This window comes from Microtus oregoni, unplaced genomic scaffold (assembly GCF_018167655.1).
Source record: "Microtus oregoni isolate MIOR12 unplaced genomic scaffold, Mior012 000027F_ref0000203, whole genome shotgun sequence".
Lineage (NCBI taxonomy): Eukaryota > Metazoa > Chordata > Mammalia > Rodentia > Cricetidae > Microtus > Microtus oregoni.
Window position 1 is genome coordinate 18,393,102 of NW_024543086.1, and position 23,426 is coordinate 18,416,527.

The window sequence follows — 23,426 nt, forward strand, 5'->3', positions numbered from 1 at the left end:
CTGTCTTCAGGCAGCTGCCTTCCTGATCTCTCCTCTCCCCCTCCCTCCCCTCCTGTCCTCTCTCCCTCCCTCTCCCTCCTTCCCTCCCTCTCCTCCCCTCCCCTCTTCTCTTCACTCCCTCCCTCCACACTCCTCTCTCTCACACACACTTGGAAATAGAACCAAGGGCCCCACGTCTAGTGGTGAACACTCACCACTAAACTACACAGCAGCCCCCTTTAATTTTGAGACAGTCTTTCTGAGTTGCTCTAGTTTGCTTTGGACTCTCCGTCCTCCTGCCCCACCCCCTGGGCAGCTGGGAGTATAGGCATTCCCCAATGTCCATATCTCTCTCTTATAAATTCTTTTTTGTCTGTTTGTTTTTTGAGACAGGGTGTCTCTGTGTAGTTATACTCACTCTGTAAACCAGGCTGGCCTTGAACTCACAGAGATCTACCTGCCTCTGCCTCCCAGATGTGGGGATTAAAGGCGTGCGCCACCACTGCCACCTGGCTGCCCTATTTTATAAATTCTTACACTTGAAGCTGGGCTTGGTGGTGCGTGCTCTTAATCCCAGCACTCAAGAGGCAGAGGCAGGAGGACTGCTGCAAGTTTGAAGCCATTCAGACTGTATAATGAAAGCCTGTCTCAACTCTCACCAACACATAACAAGTGAACAGACATGTGAGCACAAAGGCTACCCTAATCCTGGGTGGCTATAGCATATGATCTTTAATTAAATCTGCAAAGACCCTACTTTCAGAGGTCACGTTCTGAAGTCCTTTGTTGGGATGAATTTGGGGACACTATTCAACTCTCTACAGTGGCGTTGTCTCTGTAGTAGACAGACATTAGAGAGAGATGCCTAGATGACCAGAGCGGATAGCAAGCTGGTGAGCAAGCCTCCGTGAGGGACCGGGTGACCACGCTATGACCGGGACCCGTCCTCACCCAGACCTCTGACTTGAGCTGTCCACCTTGCCAGGGCACAAAAGTGAACTGTACAGAGACAGGGGTGGCACCAGCCTGCAGCTGTGCAGCCACTGTGTGGGGTGGGGCCATGACAGGGATACAGCTGTTTTGCGTTTTTTCTTGACCTTAGCCGGGAGTGGGAGCTGGGTGGGGGGGAGCTGTGGGGGGGAGCTGCAGCCACTTGATGGGGCCCCAGGCTTCCCCTCCCCCAGCCGGACAGCTGGCTCCTTAAAGATGAATCCCCATCATTGAGATGCAAATGTTGCTCACCACAGAAGGCCCAGCTGCAGGGCTGGCACCAGTGCCCCTGGCAGCCCAGGTGCTGGTGGCAGAGCCAGGAGGAATTCACGACCTCCACTAAGGACAGCCACCTTGCTGAGCCTCTGGCCCTGTTGTGTTGGTGGCAGATTTCCTGGCTTTCATATGGGCTAGGTAGACACCCTGACCCCCTGCTCAAAGATGTGAGTTGGCACCAAGGACCCAGCATGGACTTGAGTAAACTTCAGCCCGGAATAGAGCCAGAGGGCTGCACCATTAGGGAAATGACCTGGGGAGGGTCAGGCAGATGGGATTCCAGTTCCAGGCTGATGGATGGTGGATACTGCTCCACAGCCACCTCGTCCCTGCCTCTAGTTTCCCAGGGAACCCAGAAAGGAACATTTCCAAAGAGCAGACAGGGAAGGGGTGGGGTGGGGGGAAGGTGAGGGAGGAAGGTACAGCCAGCAAGGGCAACAGTAGCCAGCAACATCAAGAAAACCACGTGGTTCTCAGACACCACAGATGTCACAGGACAGTTTTCCTCACAGTTCTTAATGTTCTTGTTGGAAGAAAAACATCCGCCCTGATGTCATTTATTTCATGATAAATGCAGATTTAATACTTAATGTCTGAAAACGCCTCCCTTTCTCTCTCTCTCTTTCTCTGCCTCCCAAGCACTGGGATTAAAGGTGAGACTATGACCATCACCATGACTAGTTGACCAGCGTTCTTACAGTGAACTGAAACTCACGAAAAACAGTGGGCAGAGTGGGCACTCTTTGCACAAAAGGAACTTCCAAGTAGCCATGGGGAAGCGGTGAAGTGTGATCGAGCCCCCAGCAACCTCCGTCTCTCCTCCTGTGCCTACTTGGGCTAAGCCTGAGGATTCTGGAGCAATGCCTCTTTCTCTTTTTGGGTGGCAGAGTCCTGAACCCAGGGTCCTGTACTGGCAGGTGAGTGCTTTAACCACTGACCTACAGCCTCAGACCTCTTAATTTTTTTTAAAATTTGGAACAAGGTCTTGCTAAAATTGTCCAGGTAGGCCTCCCTCTGCTTTAGCGTCCCAGGTAGCTCGGGTTACAGCACTGACTGACAGCTGTCCCTCCTGGTGGGTTCTCTTTGCCCTAGACCATCATAGCTAGGGTTCCCATGTTACCGTTTCATGGGACCCATGGGACTGTATTGTGGTCCCACAACAGTTTCAAAGGACCAGCCTGGGTTCACTGACATGAACCCTGAGAAGGCCCTGACACAAAGGTCAATGTCTCCGTGCCCTGGCTATCACCAGGACAGGGTGCCCTCTCCAGAGTATGTATCATCTTCCTGGGTTTCAGCATCTTTTTTTTTTCTTCTTGAAGTGGAGTACCCACACTCCTTTCGTTAGGAAGGAGCCTCAGCATTTCCATGTGTTTGTGGGAAGGGACTTGCAGTGTGCTAGATCACGTGGGGAAGGCCTAAGGCAACAGTGTCTAGGTCAGGAAACATGTGATACCATAGACAGATGCAGGCTCTGCTATGGCCCAAACCTGATTTTGTTTTGTTTTTCAAGATGGGGTTTCTCTTTGTATATTCCTCATAGTCCTGGAACTTGCTCTGTAGATCAGGCTGGCCTCAAATTCACAGAGATCCGCCTGCCTCTGCTGGGATTAAAGGAATGTGCCACCACCACCCAACATCCAAAACTGTGTTTTAACTAAACGGTGAGAGGACAGGTCATCCTGTAACAACCCACACGAGCGGCCAGCTGTTTTGTACAACAGCCGAGGATGCTGAGGCGGTTCTGAGGCCCTCATGGAGCAGGACTGGAATAAAAGCTCTTGCCCTCTGGACACTGGGATACTTACTACCTGTGCAGGTACAGACACACAAGAGTGAGCCTGGAGCATAGCATACCTGGAGGGAGGTAAGGTTCCTGTGCCCCGAGCCCATGGCACTGACCGAAGGGACAATGCACCTTCCTGGTACCCACAGGACTCTTCCCTCTTGGGTATGACGGTGGTACCTCGCCTGGTGTCGGCACTGGGCACTTTTTTCTCGCATGCTTGCTGGGGGTCTGCTGCTAAGACCTTATAAATGCTGAGACCCACCGCCTGCTGTGGCCCCAGAAGTGGCTGCTCAGGCAGTGTGTGGCACGTGGGCTAATGACCGAGGCCTGGTTAGAGAGGCATAGGGGTCTCCAGTACTGGGACTGGAACAGACCCACTGCCTGTGTGTTCTCAACAACCAGTACCATCTTCAGACCTGTCGGGAGGGGCCTCTGTGTGGTCACACCCTCTGCCCTGCCATTCATCACTGTGGAGATGCTCTGGGCAGTGTCACTGTGCAGCCCTCACCCAAGTATTCAGCAAAGAAGGGACAAGGTACCAATTATGAAGTTTCTGTTTATCAGATATTTTAAGAGTTTTTAGTGTTAGTTCTTTTGTTTAGGAGCATCAGTCATTTCTACATCATCATCATCATCATCATCACTGGTGCTGTGGATAGAGGCCTCGTGCACTTCAGGCAAGTACTCTGCCTGAGTCACACCTCGGCTCACCTCTTTAAAGAAAACCAATAAAACCCAATCTATGTGTGTGAATGTTTTGCACACATACATGTTAAGTGCGTTATATGCATGCCTGGTACCCGAGGAGGCCAGGAGAGTCAACTGGATCCTCTGGAACTGGAGTTACAGATGGTGGTGGGCTTCCATATGGGTGCTGGGACTGAATCTGGGTCCTCTGCAAGAGCAGCCAGTACTGTGAACCACTGAGTCATCTTTCCAGTCCCTGGAACCGATCTTTTAAAGTTACATTTTAGAATGTGTGTGTGTGCATGCACGTGCATGTGTGCATGCACACACATACCATGACATGAAGTGTGTGGCGGTCTGACGGCAACTGTGGGACTTGGTTCTTCTTTTCATCTTGTGAGTCCTACAGCTGGCAGCAACTTTTCTGCTCAGCCTCTCTCCAGTTCTATGACTTGAGGTAAGGGAGCAGCTCCTGCCCTCTGCATGAGGTCAGTTGTCTTGTTCCTGCACTGCCCCCTGGGAACGAGTTTGAGGCAGTGAGACAGGTCAGTGGTTAAGAGCAGCTTCTTGCTCTTTCTGGCTCAGAACCCCCATCAGGTGGATCTTGACAGTCTTTAACTCCGGCTTCTGGGGATCCAATACTCTCTTCTGGCCTTCTTTTCTCACACATAAAAAAATCCCAGGAGATGATATTTCCTATTAGGTGAGATAGGTCGTGCTCACGGTGACATGGCCATAGACAATATTTCCTTTAGAAAAAGAAAGAAAACAGGTGTGTTTCTTTCCTCTTGCTTGCTTTTAGAGCCCTTGTCAAAAACATTCAAACATATATGCCAGCACTATCTGGGCATTTTGCTTTTTCCTTGAGACAGGCTGTCATTCTGCAGCCCAGGCTGGCCTTAGATTCGTGGAGATGCTCCAGCCTCAGCTCTGGGTTCTGTCTGGTATTACAGGTACATGGCACCACACCAGGCTACCACACCGTTTTCATCACTGAAGCTTTGTAGGAAGTTGTAAATCAGAAAGCATGGGGTCTCAAGTTCAATTCCCTATTAAGATTCTGTGTGTAAGAACGTTTGTGTGTGTGTGCACGTGGAAGTCAGAGGTTGGCATCTTCAGTGATTGCTATCAACCTTATTTTCTGAGGTATAGCCTTTCACTAAAACTGGAGCTCACCAATTTGTCTAGGACAAGCAAGCATGGAGCTTGCCGTGTATGGGGGTGCTGGGGAATTGAACTCAGGTCCTCACGCCACACGGCATGCGTGTTACAGACAGCTGTCTTCCAGCACGAGACTGACTATCATTTTCGGGTTCTACACTGAGTCTGGAGCTAGGGTTCCTGCTTCTATGGAAAGAAAACTAGGGCTGTGTCAGGATTGCGCCTCAGCCATCATGGGGAGAACCGTCATCCCGGCAGTGACGTTTTCAGGTGCCTTGACACCTGCTCTGCCGTCTTCAGTTCCTTTAGTTCCTTTGCTGAGCCTAGCACCTACCTGCTTGGCTGGCTTCCTTCCGGCATCTTGTATCCCGTGATACTGTAAAGAGGGATATTTCCTTGGTTACGTTTACTAGCAGCCCAGGTGACTGGCTGGGGACATATGTCCAGAGAATGATACGGGAACATCACCTCTGTCATCTGATGGAGAGGGAAGGAGTGAATCCCACCGCACTGCTGGCAGATAGGGGACTAGTCGGCCCAACGTGGCACCTCAGGGAGACAGCGCCTGGTGACTTGGAGTCCTGAGTTTGCAGGCAGGTAGAGGTAGGGTTCTCCATGAGTGTCCTCTGTCAGTCCAGAGATTCTGCTCAGCTCCTGGCTGATGCCTGTGTCTGGAAGGTGTGGAAAGCAACTCTAGCACACCAACATGTCACCAGCAACTAGGACACGCTCAGATTCTAACCTAGCTTCTGTGCATCCTGCTGAATGAAGGCGGGACCACTCAGGTCACAGCTGCTCTGCCCACTCCCCTGCTGTGAGGATCTGGGTAGAGAGGTGAGGAGGCTCTAGTGAGACAGTACTGTTTAGCAGCCTGAGTCTTCCTCCCCCTGGACGGAGCTTTCCATGTCTGTCCCAATGCCCCACACAGAAGTTTCTTCCTCGGGCTCTTCCATGGAGGGAGAGTGTGGCCAGGGGCAGGTGGGCAAGTCTGTTAGCATGCCACAGTTGACCTGGTAGACCCATATAGCATGCCTGCTACACTAAGAAACAAGGATGAGACCCCTCTCCACCTGGAGTATGACCAGGGAGCATAGTACATCCAGTGCGAAGGTCCTGTGGCCCTGATGCAGTCAAGGCATGGGTGGGAGTGGGGCTCCCTGGATGGCTTTAGGTCACTCCTGGTTGGATTGACCCAATGGGGCTATAAGGATCATTTGCTAACAGAGCTAGGGACACCCCCAGCTTCCAGAAGGGGAGCTCTGGAAGTGTATGTATGATGGGATACATACATACATACATACACACACACACATATATATATATATATAATCAGAGGTAGAAACCTGTGAGTGTGACCATGGTTAGGGCTTCAGGTCCCTGTTTTAGACCTTTGATGACAGAGTCACCACAGCCAGGACCCGTCTACCCTGGGGTGAAAGGTCTCCCTGAGTATGGCTGGACCACCTACAGTCAGAGCTGCCAAGTCTCTTTGGTGGTTCCCCTAGGCCGCCAACTACTGTGATGACCTCTGTGCTTGACAAGGGAAGTAACTGCCCACTGACAGCCACATCAGCTTGTCTACTGTCACTCTTGCTGGGCTCCTGTGGGCCTGAGGCCCTAATCCCACACTGAGCACCAGTGTTATCAGGTGACCACTCCCCACATCGTCCCCCCCCCCCCCCCCCCGTCCCCGCTCCAAGTGGCACTACTGGTGTCCTCATCCCAACTCTGGAGGCAGTGTTGACCTTTAACCCCAGCACTGTGAGTTCAAGGTCAGCCTGGGCTACGCAGAGAGAACCTGTCTCGAAAGAACAAAAGATGTCAGTGAACCTCCGAGTCATCCAGTATGACAGTGTGAGCAAACCCAGACACGGGGGACAGCTCAGGCAGGACTCAGGGTGACTTCTGGGTGAAGATGACATTCTGCAGCCAGCAGGGCCCAGCTCCTACCTGTCCTGATCACACTCTGGCTGTCAGACCCTGTCTGTCCTACAGCAGGCATCCTGGTGGATTTTGATTGCACCAGGGCTGGCTCCTCCACCCCCCAGGCTTCAACACTGCTTTTAGCCCTGCTGGACCTGCAGCCCCCACCCCCCCAGGATCCTTGGGAAGGAGGGGGTGCATTGCTGGACCAATGCCCAGGGGTGTGTATCTGGGGCCCTGAGGCTTCTCCTGTTGAGCCCCGAGACTGTGGTCCTGGTAACCTGGTAAGGGCTTGGAGGCCTCATGGTGAGTTCCAACATAGGCAACTAGGTGCTGCTTCCCAGGTCACCAGACTATCCAAGCAGCTGGTGTCCCTGCTAAGAGCCCCACCCCCATGTCTACCGCCTGGGACATGGACAGGACGCCCCCAGGAAGGGCTGCTCAGGCTGCAGGCTGCCAGTCACTCCTGTGGTGGTCATGGCAGACTTGCTGGCTCCAGTCTCCCTGCTCTGAGGCTTGTCTGTCCCTGACACACACAGAGTGCCCTGTTTCCTTGGGAGCTGGAACACGGGCTCTCTGTTTGCACCTGGGCTGGCCGTCCCCCCGAGACAGGCTGAGGGGGTGCTCTGTACAGACTTGTGCTCCCCCCCAACCAGCCTCCTCAGCTGAACCTTTTTGTTGTCCCTTCTGGGATTCTCTGCAGTGTGGCCCAGGGGCGGGCAACATGGGCTCCAGACACCACGCTTGGCAAGGAGGGGGATGGGAAAGCATTCTGAGTCTCTGCTGTCCTTGAAGCTGCAGAGCCTGGGCAATTCTCTCCACTCAGTGAAGTCTTTTCCACATATCCCTATGCTGGGGTGTGTAAGAAACCCATGAGCTCGTGTTTCTATGTGTGTCTGCCCAGGTAGTATGCAAGGGTCCCTGGGTGAGGGACCAGGCTGAGGATAGCAAGCCTCCTTCCTCAGGGAGATGGCGGGGTTTTGTGCTGCCACACTAGAGAGAGAGAGAGAGAGAGAGAGAGAGAGAGAGAGAGAGAGAGAGCGCGCGCACTGGCTATTGGCCTGACTATGAGCATACGGTTGGGTTAGGTGAGAACTAGCCTCTAGCTCAGGGAATCTGAGGACTTCTGAGGACTCCTAGGGTTTACCAACCTATGGGGTTGCTATCATAGCTCAGACTAAGAAAAGTTCCCCAAGTGACTGTCATCTAGATATGGGCAGTGGCCTCCTGTGATAGTGGAGGAGTGCCCATGTGACCCTGCTGTGTGGCCACATGCAGGGCATGGGGGTGATGAGGCTTCTCTGTAACAGAGAAGGGATAGCAAGGTGACGGGGACAGAGGCAGGAGGCTGGCAGTTACCGAAGCACAATCTTTTTCAATTCTCTTCTTGGCAGGACCGATGGGCTCTGTGTGGGACCCATGGCCACAGCAGAAAGTACAGGCAGGAAAGCAGTTAGTCTCTGGTCTTTATTTCAGGATGTGTCTGGATGGGGTTTTAGCAGCGGCCACTCCCGAGTCCTAAAGAAGTCTTTCAGATCCTCAAGGTGGAGTGGCGGAAAGTAGGGACCAATTCGCTTGCGTATCCACCACTTGCCCTGGGCAGCGTGCTGGCCACTGGGGAGGCTGAACCGGTAACGGTAATGTTCTCCTCGGATCCACCTGCGGGGAAAATGTGTCAGCCTGCTGTCTCTTTGCCACCCCCCAGACTCCTCACGGCCCCTGAATCCCAGAAGGCAGGCCTAGAAACCTACAATCCTTGGGTGGAGCCCCATCAGCCTCACAATCAAAATGTTCCCAACCCTGTTACAAATCTTGACTGTAAGACAGGTACATCTGGGCTCCAGTGCGCACAGAGCCTATCCTGGGACTTGAGGAAGACCCTAGGTGATGCCCTGTCTCCATGATTCACCCTCTCCAACTCGTGCTACTAGGGTGTGCACAGGGCACAGCAAGCCTTGTGATGGGACCAGGGTATGGGTCTCAAGGCACCACTGGTTCTAGGTGGGACAGCCATCCTTCCTCTGGTGTGCAAACCTGGGTGGAAAAGGGTTCCTGATGATGTCAGTGTCAGCCATGCTGGACTCCACAGGTGGGCACGGAGAGGTTAAGGCTGTGTCTTGGAGATGGCCACAAAGTCCCTCTTCTCCTGAATCTGGGGTCCTGACCCTTCATTTCACAAGGTTGGGGAGACTGGGGATACACAGAGCCTCTGGGAAAGTCACTGTTGTGCGATCATGCCATCCTCTCTGAATTGGCCTTCTTGCTTTCATTTTCTTCTCAAGATACAGTCGAAGGTCTAGGATTGCAGGGCCTGGACATTAGTTACAGCCAAAGAGGGTGTGGTGTGTTTGGGGGAGTCCTGGGACAGGGCTCAGGTGCCCAGGGTTGGGCACGGGAGGCTAGGGAAGAGTCAGGGCCTTATGCTTTCCCTGACAGGTCTGTGAGGGTACGGAGGACTGATACCACCCGTGGAATGTTCTAGAACATGACTGGGCTGGTTGGTTGTTATCAGTGTGACACAAACTAGAGTCACCTGGGAAGAGGGAGCGTTAGCTTCAGAACAGCCTCTATTAGTGACCTACAGGTTGTCGGTCTGTGGGGTGGTCCTGGGTTGTGGAAGAAAGCAAATGAAGCAAGCGATGGACAGCAAGCCCGTGAGCAGCATCTCTGTGGTTTCTGCAGAGGCCGGAAGAGGGTGTTGGGTCCCCTGGAGCCTGAGTTACAGGCAGTTGTGAGTTGCTGGATGTAGGTGCTGGGAACCAAACTTGGGTCCTCTGGAGGGGCAGGCAGTGCTCTTAACTGCTGAGCCATCTCTCTAGCCCCTATTTTCTCTCATTAATTTTATGAGTATGAATGTTTTGCCTGTAAGTGTATACATGCACCACATGTGTGCCTGATGCCAGTGGAGGTCAGACAAGGGTGCTGGATCCCTTGAACTGGAGTTACAGATGGTTGTGAGGCTCAAAGTTGGGTTCTCTGCAAGAGTAGCCAGTGCTCTGAACCACTGAGCCATCTCTCCAGCCTCATTTTTTTTTTTTTTTTTTTTTTTTTTTAGTGATCCTTTTAGAGGGCTGGGGACATAGATCAGCAGATATAGTGTGTGATCCCTAGAAACCACATTAGAAAAAGAAAGCCGAGCGTAGTGATGGACATTTGTAACCTCAGCGCTGGGAGGTGGGAAAAGGACAATCTCTGAGGCTCTCTGGCTGGCCAGCCTCCTTGAGTTGGTGAGATCTGGATCGCAGTGTCCTCTGACCCTCAGTGGCAAGGTGGTTGCTCTGGTTCTGACTGCTCAGTCCCTTTGCTGTCTACAGTTTCTGCACATCTCCTGTGCCTGATCTGCATCTCTCCAAGATTTACCATCTGGGGTTCCCTTTGTTTACTGACTTCCAGGTCTGTGTCTTTTGGCAACTTTGGGAAATCTTCACTAACGCCTTCCCAGACCCAAGTGAACTCTTTCCCTGGGGGCAGCCACCCACCCTGGATCTTGTCGAGGTCCTCGGCCCACGCTCTACGCCGGCGCTCAGCTGGTTGCCTACACCGGGTCACCATCGACTCCTCCTTCATATCCCATTTCTTCCTCCCCTCTTCCGGTGCTTTACCCCAGGGACTACTTTTCCATCCTGAGTCTCCCCTGTTCTCCCTCTGTCGTGTTTCTTTGCTGACTCTTCTTGTGAGTGTTGTGTTTATAATCACCTCACGATTGCTGTGGGGAGAGTCAGCTGTTGAATCTGCTGACTGTTTATTCCTGATCGGTTCAATGTCTTCCTGGTTCTCAGTGTGCTCTTAACAGTTTGGGTGCTGGGATTCCAGATCACTTTTGACCCTTCTGTTGCACTGATTCTTCTAACTCCATGCTGGAAGTCCGGATGTTTTTTACCTTGCATCCTGGCACTGCCAGGCAAAGGTGGCAATCGAAGGCCCCCACTGATGACACGAAACCAAGCTGTCACTCCTTGCTGTGGTGAGCATCTGGGTCACCACAGGGCCGTCCAGCAGCTCAGTGAGTGACCTCTCCTGCTCTTCCTGCTAGGTGGGACCATCTGCTGGGTGGCTTTGGCTGGAGCCGAACGGTCTTGCTATAGCTTCTCTCTCGCCAGCGGCTCCTTTTTGGGCATCTGCTGCTGCTGTTTCATCTCCACAGACAGGAAGCAAGACACGCTGGTGCTATCTTAAGGTTGATCCTCCCACTATGGCGACTCCAGAGTCGCCCACCCATTCAGAACATCCCAGCTGGCTGTGGGGTGAGGCTGAGGTCGCATTCAGCTCTGCCACCAAGCAGAGTGTGATGACGGCCCCTCTGCTGGGCCATGCTCTGTGGCATTTGCTGTATTTCAGCTTGCACATATATTAATAGTGACCAACAATTCACTACTGATTCACGCAAGAGGCAGCCGGGTCTGCATCTTCATATCCACAGATTGGCCTGTAGGCTTTGTCTCCACAAGGTATACCCGACCACATCCTCAGAGTCTCCCACTGGATCAGGAGACTTCATCTGAAGCCCCAGCCTTCCACCTAACCCAAGACGGTAGCCAGGAGGCTGGTCAGTGAAAAACTCTCCAGAGTCAGGAAGGACACAGCTCTGTGTCAGAGCCATTTGGCCACTAGCAAATCTGGGGATGTCTCCTGTGTATCCACTTCAGTGTGTGCCTAGTTCAGGTCTCCTGGTGGCTGCAGGGTGCTGGGTAAGGGCAGGGAGGCAGGTGGTCCCTGGGGAGGGATGTCCCCACATCCTCAGTGCTACAGTAGGCAGTGTGGGAAGGCACTTGGCTGGCTCCCTTGCCTGGGATGCCACACTTGCAGCTGCTCACGGCCCCTCAGCACCCCTCCTGACAGCCCCGACAGCTGTGAGCAGCCCCAGGTGCAGCTGTCCTGAGACTTCTCCAGGGAGAGACAGGAACGTGTTTTCTGTCAGCATCAATGGTGGGCAGGACACAGGAGAGGGATGGGGCCAGGGCTGCTCAGTCCCCTAGTCTCTGGCTGTGACTGAATTCCACATCATGTATCAGGGTGCCCAACTCAGGCACTAGTGAACACTACCCACTGACCACAGGCTGAAGTGAATAAGGAGACTCTTACCTGGGGGGAGTCTTGCCCTCGAACGGGTTGAGAGCTAGCAGGGACAGGGCCTCGGCGTCACCAGCTAGGAGCTTCCCCGCCAGGTGGATGATCCACTCGTTCTGCTCATAGGTCTGAAAGGACAGTGTTCATGAGGTCGGAGTAGGGGCACAGCCATCCCTCAGCAACCTGGCACCTGCCCCGGTGTAGTCGCTACCTGGACACTCTGAACATCATCCACTTCCCTGAGCTCCACAGTCTGGCATGGTCAGGTGGGCCAGGGTTGGGTTTCCTCTGAGGGCCCACACGCCAATCTTCCAGAACTGCCTGCTTCATGTTCTTCCTGGGGTCTCACCTGAGGATCACTCATTCACAAACCAGCCCTCAGCTGTGTTTTCTACCTGGCTACTTGTCCTGGCCTTAGGTGTGAATGGCCTGGGCCTTGCGGGGAGAGGAGCTATCTGCAGGAACTTTCACCACGCAGGTTTAGGTCAAAGCAAGGCCTGTTCAGTGCCTTGGGTGGGATGCACCTCTAAGGAGAGGTCCCCTTTTCTGTGAACCTTTTGGTAGGAGTCTGAGCACACATGCAGGACTTGTCTGTGGACAAAGGGGAGTTTGTGCCAGGTCAGAGCATCATGGTGGGACATTATTACCTGGAAAGCTGCAAACCACATCAGCCAGTCCAGGCGGTAGTGGTATGGAGAGATAAGGCATGGCCGCCTCCAGAGGTCTCCTGGCTTACACTTGAACTCATAGTCCTCCCACACTGCGTCGGGTGCACTGGCATTAGGGCTGGCTGTGCCCTGCAGGATCACCTCAGTCCGTTCCTTGGTGATACTGGGGGAGATGAAGAAGGTCAGCGAGACCACAGTATCTACCTTCCCCCAGCAGGAGAGGGGGATGCCATGAGCCCATGCCTCCCAAAAGTGAGCCAGGATGGTCAGGAGGGCAGAGCCCAGTGCCCCAGCCAGGATGCTGGCCCATACCTTCCAAAGGCCCCGTAGGTGTTGACAATCCTGAGTGGGTTGAAGGAGGTGTTCATGACCTGCCTGGAGCTTAGCAGGTTGATGACCACAGGCACGCTGAGCCAGGCCACCAGGATGCCCAGGGAGAAGTTGACCACTTGCCGTACCATGCAGCCTAGTCCAAAGGTGGGGGTGGGGGGCAGGGTGGTCCTCATCAGCCAGGCTCCCAACCTCATGGCAAAGCCGTGCTATCCCTTCAGGAAACCTTGGCTGCTATTCCGCCACCTCAGCTCAGGAAGGCCTAGAGAATACCCAGCTGGCCACAAAAGCCACGAGCCGGGAAAGGTGTCCTGAGCCACAGCCCCTTGTGCTTGAGCCAAGAGCACCCCCTGAAGTCAGTCAGGAGGATGAAGGGTGACTGTCCATGCAGGGGGCCCTGGAAGTGGCTAACGGGCCAACAGTCCTGGTAAAGGTAGGCAGCAGATGTTCCCCCCCACCCCCCCGGGGCCTATGGTACCCACCCTTATTTTCCTGAGTGCTGTTGATCTGGGGGGTACCCTACCTGCCTACACTAGGCATGAGGGTCATGGGGCTAGCTGGTCCTGGTCCACCTACCGTATCTTGGCTTGGACTGGACCCCTTGTGTTTCTTCCTTTTGCATCTTTAGGACTTGGTTCTTTAAGCCTCGAGGTCCTGAGGGAAACAGGAATCCCAGAGCTGCATCGTCAAAACAGGCAAGGCTGGGCACAATGGTGAGCCAATTCAGGAAGCTCAGGTTCCCACTGATGATGAGGATCACCTGTGGGCGGAGACTGCACTGTAGTATGCCTGGGAGCCGGGCCTGCTGTCCTCTAGTCCTCCATGTGTCTGTGCTGGGTGCCCGCATTTCAGTAGCACAGCACAGGCTCCAGGGGGGTTTCTGAGCTCCTCTTGCTGTTCTCTTGGCTAGGGGGTGGGATCCTAGGTCCTCTCTAAATTTGCAGGTGCCGCTGAGGCCCCAGGTACAGAAACCCACACAGGAATTGGCAAGCCCAGGAAAGGCTAGGGTTGGGGGATGGATTGACCTATTTCTGTGGTGGCCTGAGAACACCGGGATATACCACGGTGGCAGCTCTGGCTAAGGTATGGCTAATGGTAGGCACTGAGGTACAGACTTTGCCTGGAGGTGATGAGAACCCAGGGGGAACTGGAGTTCACAGGAGACACCAGAGTGACCTATGACCTAGGGCTGAAGATAGTGACCACAATGGATGCCCTTGAGACCTGGAGGACAGTGGCAGCTGGCCAGGAGTCATGGCTGGGAGAAAGGTTTACACCTGGGTAGGTACTTTAGTCAGACACCCCTACCCCGAAGGCCAGCACCCCTCACACTCTGATGATCCTGGGCTCTCCCAAGTTCACAGAATGAGAGCTACAGGGTGGCTTCTAGGATACTGTGGAGGGTCACCCGATAGGGACAACATCTATCTCAGAGTCCTTGCTTGTGCTCCTGCAGTGGACGTGACCTGTGCCGGGTCCTGAGGCAGGCCTGTGGTGACTCTCCGACTACTCTGCAGGATGGCCGCAGGGTTTCACACTCTCACAAGTGGGGCCCAAGGCTGCTGCTCAGGGTTAATATATGGTGCTGCCTCCTGGCTGGGAGTCTCAGGTGCTGCTCGGCATCTCACCCGCCTCTCTCCCTGAACGCTGGATGCCTCCTACTGAGCAGGAGTGCTTTCCTAGCATCTCCTGCTAGGAAACTCATGCCCTGCGCCTCTTTGATTGGATGGTTGGGGGGTTTACATTTTCACAGGTCACAGCGGTGCCTCCTGTCCCACCTGAGAAGTCCCTGCCCATGCCACAGTGACACGTCTGTGAGCACAGGGCCAGTTGCTTCTTCCCTCCCTTTTAGATATCTACTGTGGATGGACGTGACCTAGCAGCTAGACGGGCAGGTTCTTTTTAGGTCTAGTATGACCTGGGGGCAAAGAGATGAGGGGGGTGAGGGGTTCCCAGATAGGAAGGTGGCAGAGAAGGCAGCTCTGACTTCCCAGCGCTGGAGGGGATGTGAGAGGCTGGTTGAACCAAGCTTGGGGAGCCCAGGGGCGAGAGAAAGACTTGGGAGAGCTCCTGACCCCCACCCCAGTAGGATCAGGAGCGGTCCCCGGGCTGTAGATTGTTATCGGAACAGCCCGGAGTCCAAGCTCCCTTGTACCAAGGGATGCAGGTGTGGGTTCCCTAGGGTGCTGGAAGGCCATTTAGGTGCTGTGCAAGACCTCTCAGCATCCCTGTCTGTTCCTAGATGCTGTACCAGCCCTTCCAGTTGCCCTCTGTGGCTAGCCTGGTGTGCCGAATAATACCTCACTGGATAGCTGGACATTGCTTCCATATAGGTCTGTCCCTTCTTGAGGGCCTACAAAAGAACCCAAGTGGTTCCAACTCCATCCCCTCAGGCTCTATGTGGTCTGCTCCATCTGGGAATCTGCACAATCTAGCACCCAGATGTGTGCTGTTCCTTCCCCTCAGCAGAAGTCTGAGAAATGCATTGTTTCCAAACACCTCACACACCGAAGGGCCATCACAGGCGATCGTCCCACCCTGCCAGAGCTGCAGAGCTCCCAGGAGTCCAGCCCATGATTTCCCAGGTTAGCCTCCATGGTCTAACCTGCACCTGTGGCTTTCTGTGCTTCTGTGATCTGTGCATGTATTGTTCCCAACAAAGGGAATTTGAGGGGCTTACTCTGCTTTATGTGGTCAGGGTTGCCAACGTGGCTGCATCCCACGGCTCTGCCCTCTCCCGCTCAGCATCTGCTCTGTTCCTGAGCTGGGGAGTCTGCCTGCCCCCCTCTCACATGTTCAAGGTATTCCACTTAAAATGTCATCCTGTCCACTCGAAACTGAGTCCTAGAGTAGGGACCATGACCAAATCAGTCTCTCAAGTCCTCCTAGCTGGTGACAACAATGAATGCAGATAAAGAAGCTCAGGAAATCACGACCAGGACAGACTTGAAGAAACACACAGGTCCTGCCCAGTTTCCAAAAGCAGGACAAGAGTGACCGTCAACTGCACATCATATACAGGAGCAGAGACAGAGGTGATGGCCATCTGGAGTGACGTGTGATAGAGAGCAGGGGAAGGACACCTTTCTGAGGTGACAAGGAAGCTGTCAAGCAGCTAGGTGTGGTGGTGCATGTCCCAGAACTCAGAAGTGGAGGCAGGAGGGCTCCAAGTTCTAGCCTAGCCTCAGCTACATCATGAAGCCTATCTTGGGGATGGTGGGCAACCTCTGGGAAGAACTAGAAACCAAGTGCAATGGAAACTCTCAGGAATCGATGAGGGTGACCTAGCTAATACCCCTAGTCACGGGGGACATGGAGCCTGAATTGGCCATCACCTGGAAGTCCAGGCAAGATTTCCAGTGGAGGGATTGGGACACCAACCCAGCCACAAAAACCTTGGTCCGAAAATTTATCCTGCCTTCAAGATGTGCCTGCCCGTAAAGACGGCGCACAGCCTGTGGGAATGGCCAACAAAGGACTGGGCCAGCTTGAGAGGGAGCTCACTCCTGAGGACCAGGAAACAGGCAGGGCAGGCCAGAGACCTAGGACAGAACCAAATGTGACTGCAAAAAATAAAAAAGTCAACGAAAGGATCCTGATGATATTCTGCTATACTCAGGTCATCAGAGAGACCTCACCAGCAACTGATGGGAACAGATGCAGAGACCCACAGCCAAACACTAGGCAGGGCTTGGGGAATCCTGTAGAAGACAGGGAGGGAGGATTGGAGGAGCCCAAGGGGTCAAGAACACCATGAGAAAACCCACAGAATCAACTAAGCTCCTAGGGGCTCACAGAGACTGAACCCACAACCAAGGAGCCTGCATGGTATTGACCTAGGCCCTCTGCATATATGTTACTGTTGTGCAACTTGGTCTTCTTGTGGGACTCCTAACAGTGGGAGCAGGGGCTGTCTCTGACTCTGTGGCAAGTTTTTGGGACCCTTTCCACCTAGCAGATTGCCTTGTCCAGACTTCATCAGTGCCTAGTCTCACTGTAACTTGATATACCATAGCTGGTTGATATCCATGGGAGGCGCACTCTTTTCTGAAGAGAAATGGAGGAGAAGGAAAGGATTTGGGGGCAGGGCTGACGGGAGAAGGGGGGGGAGAACCTGTAGTTGGGATTTAAAAATAAACAAATAAATAGGTACAAAAAGCGAGAGCTGGGTGTGGTGTGGAGAGGCAGAGGCAGGCGGAGCTCTGAGTTTGAGGTCAGCCTGCTCTCCAAAGTGACAGAAGCCCATCAAGAGAACTCCAGCAAATCTAAAGAACAAAACAAAACGCTCTCCAGATAAACCTGATTCCTGTGTAAGCTTGGAGCTACCCAGTGCAGAGCGCTAAAAAGGTGAAATGCGCATTAATATTCAGGTCTTTGGGGTTTGGAGGACCAGCTCAGTGGTAAAGAATACTTGCTGGCCTTGTAAAGGACCCAACTTCTTTCCAGCAGCCACATGATGCGGCTTAAAATCCCCCGTGACTCCCGTTCCAGGGACCCGTCGCCCTGTGCTGGCCTGTGCAGCCCTTTCACACACACATGCACACCCTCACATACGTGTTAAAAAGTCTTTAAGAATTTAAGTCATTAAAATTCCTTATAATACTAAAAAATGAATATAAAAATTAGCCAGGAACACAGAACTTTTAGCTTTGAGACAGGGTCTCTGGGCCCAGGTTGTCCTCAAACTCCCAACCCTCCTGTGCCAGCTCCAGAGTGCCAGGGTTACAGCTGTGTGCTGCATGCCTGCCTTAGAACTGACTTTTGATATAACAGAACAATCATCCCATGTGGGAGCCCAACTGCGCTGAAACACACCTAACCGGCTGATGAAGCATTGTTTCTGGGGTGTCTGTGTAGGTCCAGAAGGAAGACTGGAAAACCTTAGAAATGCCAGCCAGAGTTATGACTGCCCTGCCCAGTGCACTGTCTATCAACCCCCGCCCCCCCCCCCCCCCACACACACACACCAAGGTCTGGAAAGAGCAAAAGTGTCCAGGAAGGGCATCACTCCTCTCTCTGAGCTGGACGTCCACCTCCTCCTGTTCTGGCCTACGGCGGTTCTTGGTCCATGGATGAAGCCAGGGTGAAGACTGCTGGCTTCCATCCATAGCTCTTGGTCCTTGAGTTTGGGCTGGGACCAACGAGCTTTCTTGGGTTCCCAAACTTGCAGGTGGCAGATCCTAAGACTTCCCACGGTGCACAGGCTGAGTAGCCACTCCCCTCTAATCTGTGTGCTCTGTAGGCTTCTCCTCCAGGGAACAAATCCGTGGTGGAAATGTGTAAACTGCCCTGACTCCTGTGCCCAGCACGTACAAGGTCCTTACATTTGTGTCCTTCCATCCCTGCACCCGGAACCTCCTCCTTAGCTTTCAGGGGCAGGTGGCAGCCTCATTCCTTCTTTTCCCAATCATGGTTATGTTTATGGAAAGCAAGGCATGGAGAAGTGCTGTTGGGGTTCTCGGTGTGTCCCAAGACACTGCTCAGTGCTGCTCGGGAAGGGCCTCAGGAGGAACCCAGCTACTGCAGAGGGCTCAGGGCATCCCTTTGGGCTGCAGTTTTGGAACCTGTAGTCTTGAAGGCTCTAGTCAGCACCTTCCTGGAGAGACACTGGATCACATGACAGATGGTGACTTTGGATCCTTACCAGTCACTGCTCTCCTTCTGCCTACAGACACCTTCTCAGCCAATTCAAAGTGTCTCTAGCTTCCAAGCAGAGAGGCTGCAACTCAACACCTCACGGTGGTGAGGCTATGGCTGACCACTCTGCTGAGATGACATGCCCGCCTGTTGCAGACACTTGTCTGGTGAGGCTGGGGTGATGTCCTGTGGTCATGAGCCAGGGGTCAGTCCCCATGGGCAGACTCAGCTGTACTGCTGATGACCTAGAACCCTGCATGGCATGAGGCCTCTCCTCAGCTGTCTGGCAGCTGTGCTAATACATCTGGGGAACTCTGAATGACACAGACCCACCCTAGAACTCATGGCCTTGGGGTGGAGGGCAGCAACTTAAGGAAGGAAGGGTTTGTCTCACAGTTTAAGGGCACATAGTCCATCATGGAGGTAAAGCAAGGTAGTGGGAACTTGAGGTAGCTGGGCACATTAGACCTGCAGTCAGGAAGCTGAGAGAGATTGAATGCAGGTGCTCACTCTCTTTTCTCCCTCTTCCCTAATTCATTCAGTCTGGGGATGGTATGACCCACATTCAGAGTGGTGGTTTTCCCTCCTCAGTAACCCTCTCCGAAACACCCTCACAGACATGCCAAGGTGCTGACACAGGTGAACCGTCACCGGGTGACATCCTGTTTCTAACAAAGCACTGTGGAGAGCCTGTGACACTTTGCCCAGGTGGACAGATGGGGGCTGTGCTCGGGGGGGGGGGGAGGTCAGGCCCACGCGGCCCCCGCAGCTCAGGATCCCCTCCCCGCACAGCCTGTTTGTTGGGTAAGACTGGAATTCATCACGCAGCACATGGTCCGAGTGCTCCAAAGGGATCTTATCTCTCTTGTTTTCCTTCTAGCATCACTGCAGCCATCCCTCTGAGGGAAATGAATCTCGTCACAGCCCATCTGTGTTTACCCCTGGCTGGTAGGGTCCTCAAGGAACTCTCAGTGTGCTCTGCAGATGACCGGCTTGGAGCACAGCCGGGCGAGGCTCGAGACGGCAGAGGAAGATGAACGTGTGTTGGTGGAATTCGGCCCCAGAGAGGCTCTAGCAGATGTTCCAGGCAGATGCAACATGACCCCGAAAGGAAGAGGGGGGATTTCTGGATGTCCCTGCTGGGCTTGCAGTTACCACAGAGGACACAGGCCTGCAGGCAGGCTTCCCACAGGGGAGACAGGAGCTTGAGAGGACCTTCCAGAGGACATGTATGTGGTCACAGGGAACTTCCACAGAAGACATGCATGTGGTTACAGGGACCTTCACAGAGGGCAGGTATGTGCTCCCAAGGCATCTGGGTAACCCCAAGTGACCTTAGCAGAGGAATCAACCTCAAAGCTGCCTCCCAAGACCCTCTCTTGCCTTCTCTCCAGAGTCTCAGGTCCAACCCCACCTCCTTCTTGTTCCTTGGTGGGGACTGATACCATGGTGGGCCTCGGAGATGTCCTGACCTAGCTCAGCAGCGGAGGCTGACCATACCGCCCCTTCCGGGGTCATCCCCTCAGAGCTCTTCAGCTCTTCCCACGTGGATCCTGCGGCCTTGCAGGGATCCTAGGAGCAGCTGTGTAAACCGAGTGTGGGAGGAAGTGAGTGAACTCAGACTCTGCCTGGCCCACAGGAAGGAACACAGGAACCAATGGGTCAGGACACAGTGCAGCTCCACACCAGGCTCTTCTCAGACGCCCCAGAATGGCGGGTGCTGGGGGCTGGCACTGCACTCTCGACACCTTCCATGGGGGCTCTTGGGATGGTAAAGGCCACACCAGCTGACCCTGATCCTATACTCAACTCTGCCTGGGGGACGTCAGACCAGTCCTGGGGAAAAGCCCTAGCCCTGGATAGCTCCATTTCTTCTGGACGTGGTGTGACCAGTTCATGTTCTCTACCGTGGGAGTCAGGTGGAAGCTGCTGGCCAGGGATCCCCTCATGACAGAGCAAATTCACGGCTGCCTCTGCAAGGACTACAAGGAGTTAACAGAGGCTCAAGGCTGCTGGCAGCTCTTGGAAGGTGTGGTGTAGGCTTCTTCATTTTCTAGGGTGTCCCACGTGGGGGTTGCTGAGAGAAGCTTGCTGTACAGCTCCTTGTACACAGGAAGAGGAGACTCCTGAACCCCAGGAGACCCCAGAACCCAAGGTGTCTGCTTTGTCCAGATGAGGACTCTTGCTACGTGTCTCTGGTATCTGTGTAGCTGAGGCACTGCAGGCAGCCATTCCCAACATGGCATCCCTGGTCTCTGCAAAACTCCCCCGTGTTTAGTGTGGAATGCATGTGCCTGCCCTGACCCTTATTCTCCCTGAGGCTCTGGGTATTATTGTGGAAGGCTCAGTCTAGGCACCAACTTCCTCACTAGGCCATGCTGGCCCAGGAGCAACCTCATTACCCTCTCCAACCTTACACATGGGCCAGGACAAGAGGGCAGAGACACTTCCAAGGCTATGGCTCTTCCTCAATGTCTGGTCCACCCAGCTGGATGGTCTTGCTCCTCAGGCAAGGTGGGGTCTGGGAGCCAGTAGTCATCTCAAGACTGGAACTGCCTGTGGCCTCCAGAAGATGTGTGGGAAATAGGCACTCCAGGCAAATCTAAGCTCTGAAGAGATATGAGGAGTTACACCGTAGGGAGGAGCCTGGGACACATGACTGAGAGAAGCTCGGGAAGCCTGAAGACCAGGGGTCAGGGGAGAGGAGGATGAAGCAGTGCTCCCATGACTCTCAGGGTGGGAAGAGGTCTGCACGACAATGACATTCTCCATTGTCCAAACCCAAAGAACACTCTGCGGCCTTTGGTGAGTCATGCGTCATGTCGGCACCTCCACCTTGTACCCAACAGTGGGAAGTGCTCATAGTGGGGATGTGGGGCACAAAGGAATTTTCTAGAGCATCCTGATTAAAAGACAAAACAAAAAGGAGCCAGTATGTTAGAGCACTAGAGCTCGTGAACAGGTAGTGGCCAGAGATGTGGAGCAGCCAAAGGTCACTGCGGCAGAGGTGCCAGTGAGACTCAAACACCTGCTCCCCGTCAGTCCTGATTTAAACAGAGCTCTGCACGGAGAGAAGGGACACGAGAGAGACAGGCTCAGGGACCCAAACTTTGCACCGAGGAGAACATGACGTCCCCTCTCCCCTCTGCACTAATAAATCTGAAAACAGCTGAAGCTGACATTTATTCCCAGGAAGATGCTGACTGTCAAAGCTGCTTCAAAAAGGGTGTCCCACAGCCACAGTCCGCACCATGGCAAAGCTCTCAAAGCTCTGCGCAGAAGCACACCCAGCATTGCCCAGGCTCCTGAGTACAGGCTGCCTGGGTCTCCGTGGACCCTTCAGAGAGAGCGGACAGTCTTCAGAGCCCAGACAGGGAATCCACACTAGGCCCACATTACGCTGGAAAACTACAGACAGGTCTCTCTCACTGACAACCATGCAAAATCTAAAACAAAACATTGGCAAATTAGCCCTAGCAATATATTAAAATATCTACAGCATGACCAAACTGAGTTTATTTTAGAATATGAAACTAGCTCAACCGGAGCAGCGGTAATGTAATTCACCTCATTAACATATTGAAGGGGAAAACCCTGCGACCCTCTCCTGACTGATGGTCAACATTCATTCATGACTGAAAACAGAAAACCAAAACCACAAGGTGAGCCTGGCCTGGTGGTGCAGGACTGTCATCCCAGCTGCCGGGAGGGCTGAGGAAGGAGCACAAGCTCAAGGGCAGCACAGACAACTTCCTGAGACCCTGACTCCAAAGACATCAGCCCTCAGGAAGTAGAGGCTGAGGGACCACAAGTTCCAGGACAGTCAGGGCCACATGGCAAGACCCTGTCTTAAGCAACTTACCCAATTCCTAGTAGACTGATGTCTATGTAGAGCAAGACACCTAACATTCTAGGGTTGGATCCAAGAACACAGGGCGTGTCTGTGTGGAGCAGAGGGGTGCCTGAGCAAGGTTTGTGTCTCTCCCTGCAGGCAGCTCCCTGAGGGCAACCAGACACCACCATGGGCTCATGGAATCTGGGAAGGGGACCCTGGAATCCAGCCTGGATCAGATGCAGTGGGGCTCCTGCAGGGGGTGAGATGGAGCTGATGAAGCCACTCCCCTGGGTGCTAACTCAGAAATGACGAGACAGGCTCTTGTCTTCTGTAGACACACGGGGACCCCAAGTGGTGGCACCCTGGCACAGCCTACCTGGAAAAGGATCTGCAGCACCCCGTGAAGAATGCACATCCGGCGGCCGAGGAACAGGAAGAAAGGCACAACAAGTTCCAGGAAGTGGTTGCTGAGTGTCTCAAAGTGATGGAACCACCAGGGTGACCTGTGCAGGTAGTAGGCCATCGGGTTGGGCACTGGCTGGGTCTGTGGGGACAAAAAGAGGCTTTTGAGTTACCACCTTGGCTGATGAGGGTGGTACTGCCCTGGCTATGAAGAAGCCATCTGTTCTCTAGCCCTGTGCATTTGCAACTGGCCTAGCCCATCGGGGCTGGAGGACTTCTGTGGGCAGGCTATTTTTGAAGCAAAAGCGAAGTTTTTTTTTTTTTGTCCTGTTTTAAGCCTTCATTATCTATAGGCAAAAGCGTACACTATCCCTGAAGGAAAAATCTTTAAAGACTTGTGAACAGATGAAGAATCTAAAGATGTAAGAACCAGCCTGCTGCCCCTAAGCACCAGTGGAATTGTGGGTGGCGGCTGCCTGGGGCTCATGGCCCACTGAGTTGCCAGTGGCCTGCCACCCAGTACTCACAGCCCACTGCCAGGCTCTATGGCCCCTAGGATCCCTTTTACCCCTCAGGGGATCCCACAGACCCATGCGGGCCTGTTCCACAGGAAATGGGTTTGAGCATAGGGAACTGGAGTCAGGGATAAGGGTCACAGGAGCAGTGGCTCTGGAAACAGGAG

The 23,426-nt window shown here is 53.7% G+C and overlaps 1 protein-coding gene and 1 long non-coding RNA gene across 4 annotated transcripts in view; both read right to left on the bottom strand.

Annotated features, from left to right (window-relative positions):
- Window positions 1-4,356: 4,356 nt before the first annotated feature.
- On the bottom strand, window positions 4,357-5,390 carry LOC121463962. Its single transcript, XR_005976480.1, has 3 exons — window positions 5,351-5,390; window positions 5,217-5,258; window positions 4,357-4,470 (listed from the first exon to the last, which is right to left on the bottom strand). It is a non-coding gene; the product is annotated as an uncharacterized LOC121463962 (long non-coding RNA).
- A 27-nt stretch (window positions 5,391-5,417) lies between these two features.
- The window catches only part of Lmf1 (lipase maturation factor 1), a 105,454-nt gene continuing 87,445 nt past the window's right edge, over window positions 5,418-23,426 (bottom strand). Inside the window, exons 6-12 of one of the 3 annotated variants that reach the window (XR_005976479.1) lie at window positions 22,719-22,886; window positions 13,447-13,630; window positions 12,853-13,006; window positions 12,520-12,703; window positions 11,888-12,000; window positions 8,165-8,464; window positions 5,418-5,553 (exon numbers count right to left, since the gene is read on the bottom strand). Coding sequence is in view for 1 of the 3 variants with exons in the window: in XM_041676557.1 (XP_041532491.1) it covers window positions 8,278-8,464; window positions 11,888-12,000; window positions 12,520-12,703; window positions 12,853-13,006; window positions 13,447-13,630; window positions 22,719-22,886 (990 nt within the window). In the remaining 2 variants the exon portion in view is untranslated. Of the gene's footprint in view, window positions 5,554-8,026; window positions 8,465-11,887; window positions 12,001-12,519; window positions 12,704-12,852; window positions 13,007-13,446; window positions 13,631-22,718; window positions 22,887-23,426 lie in introns of those variants that run through there. The other 2 variants (XR_005976478.1, XM_041676557.1) reach the window with 2 other exon arrangements.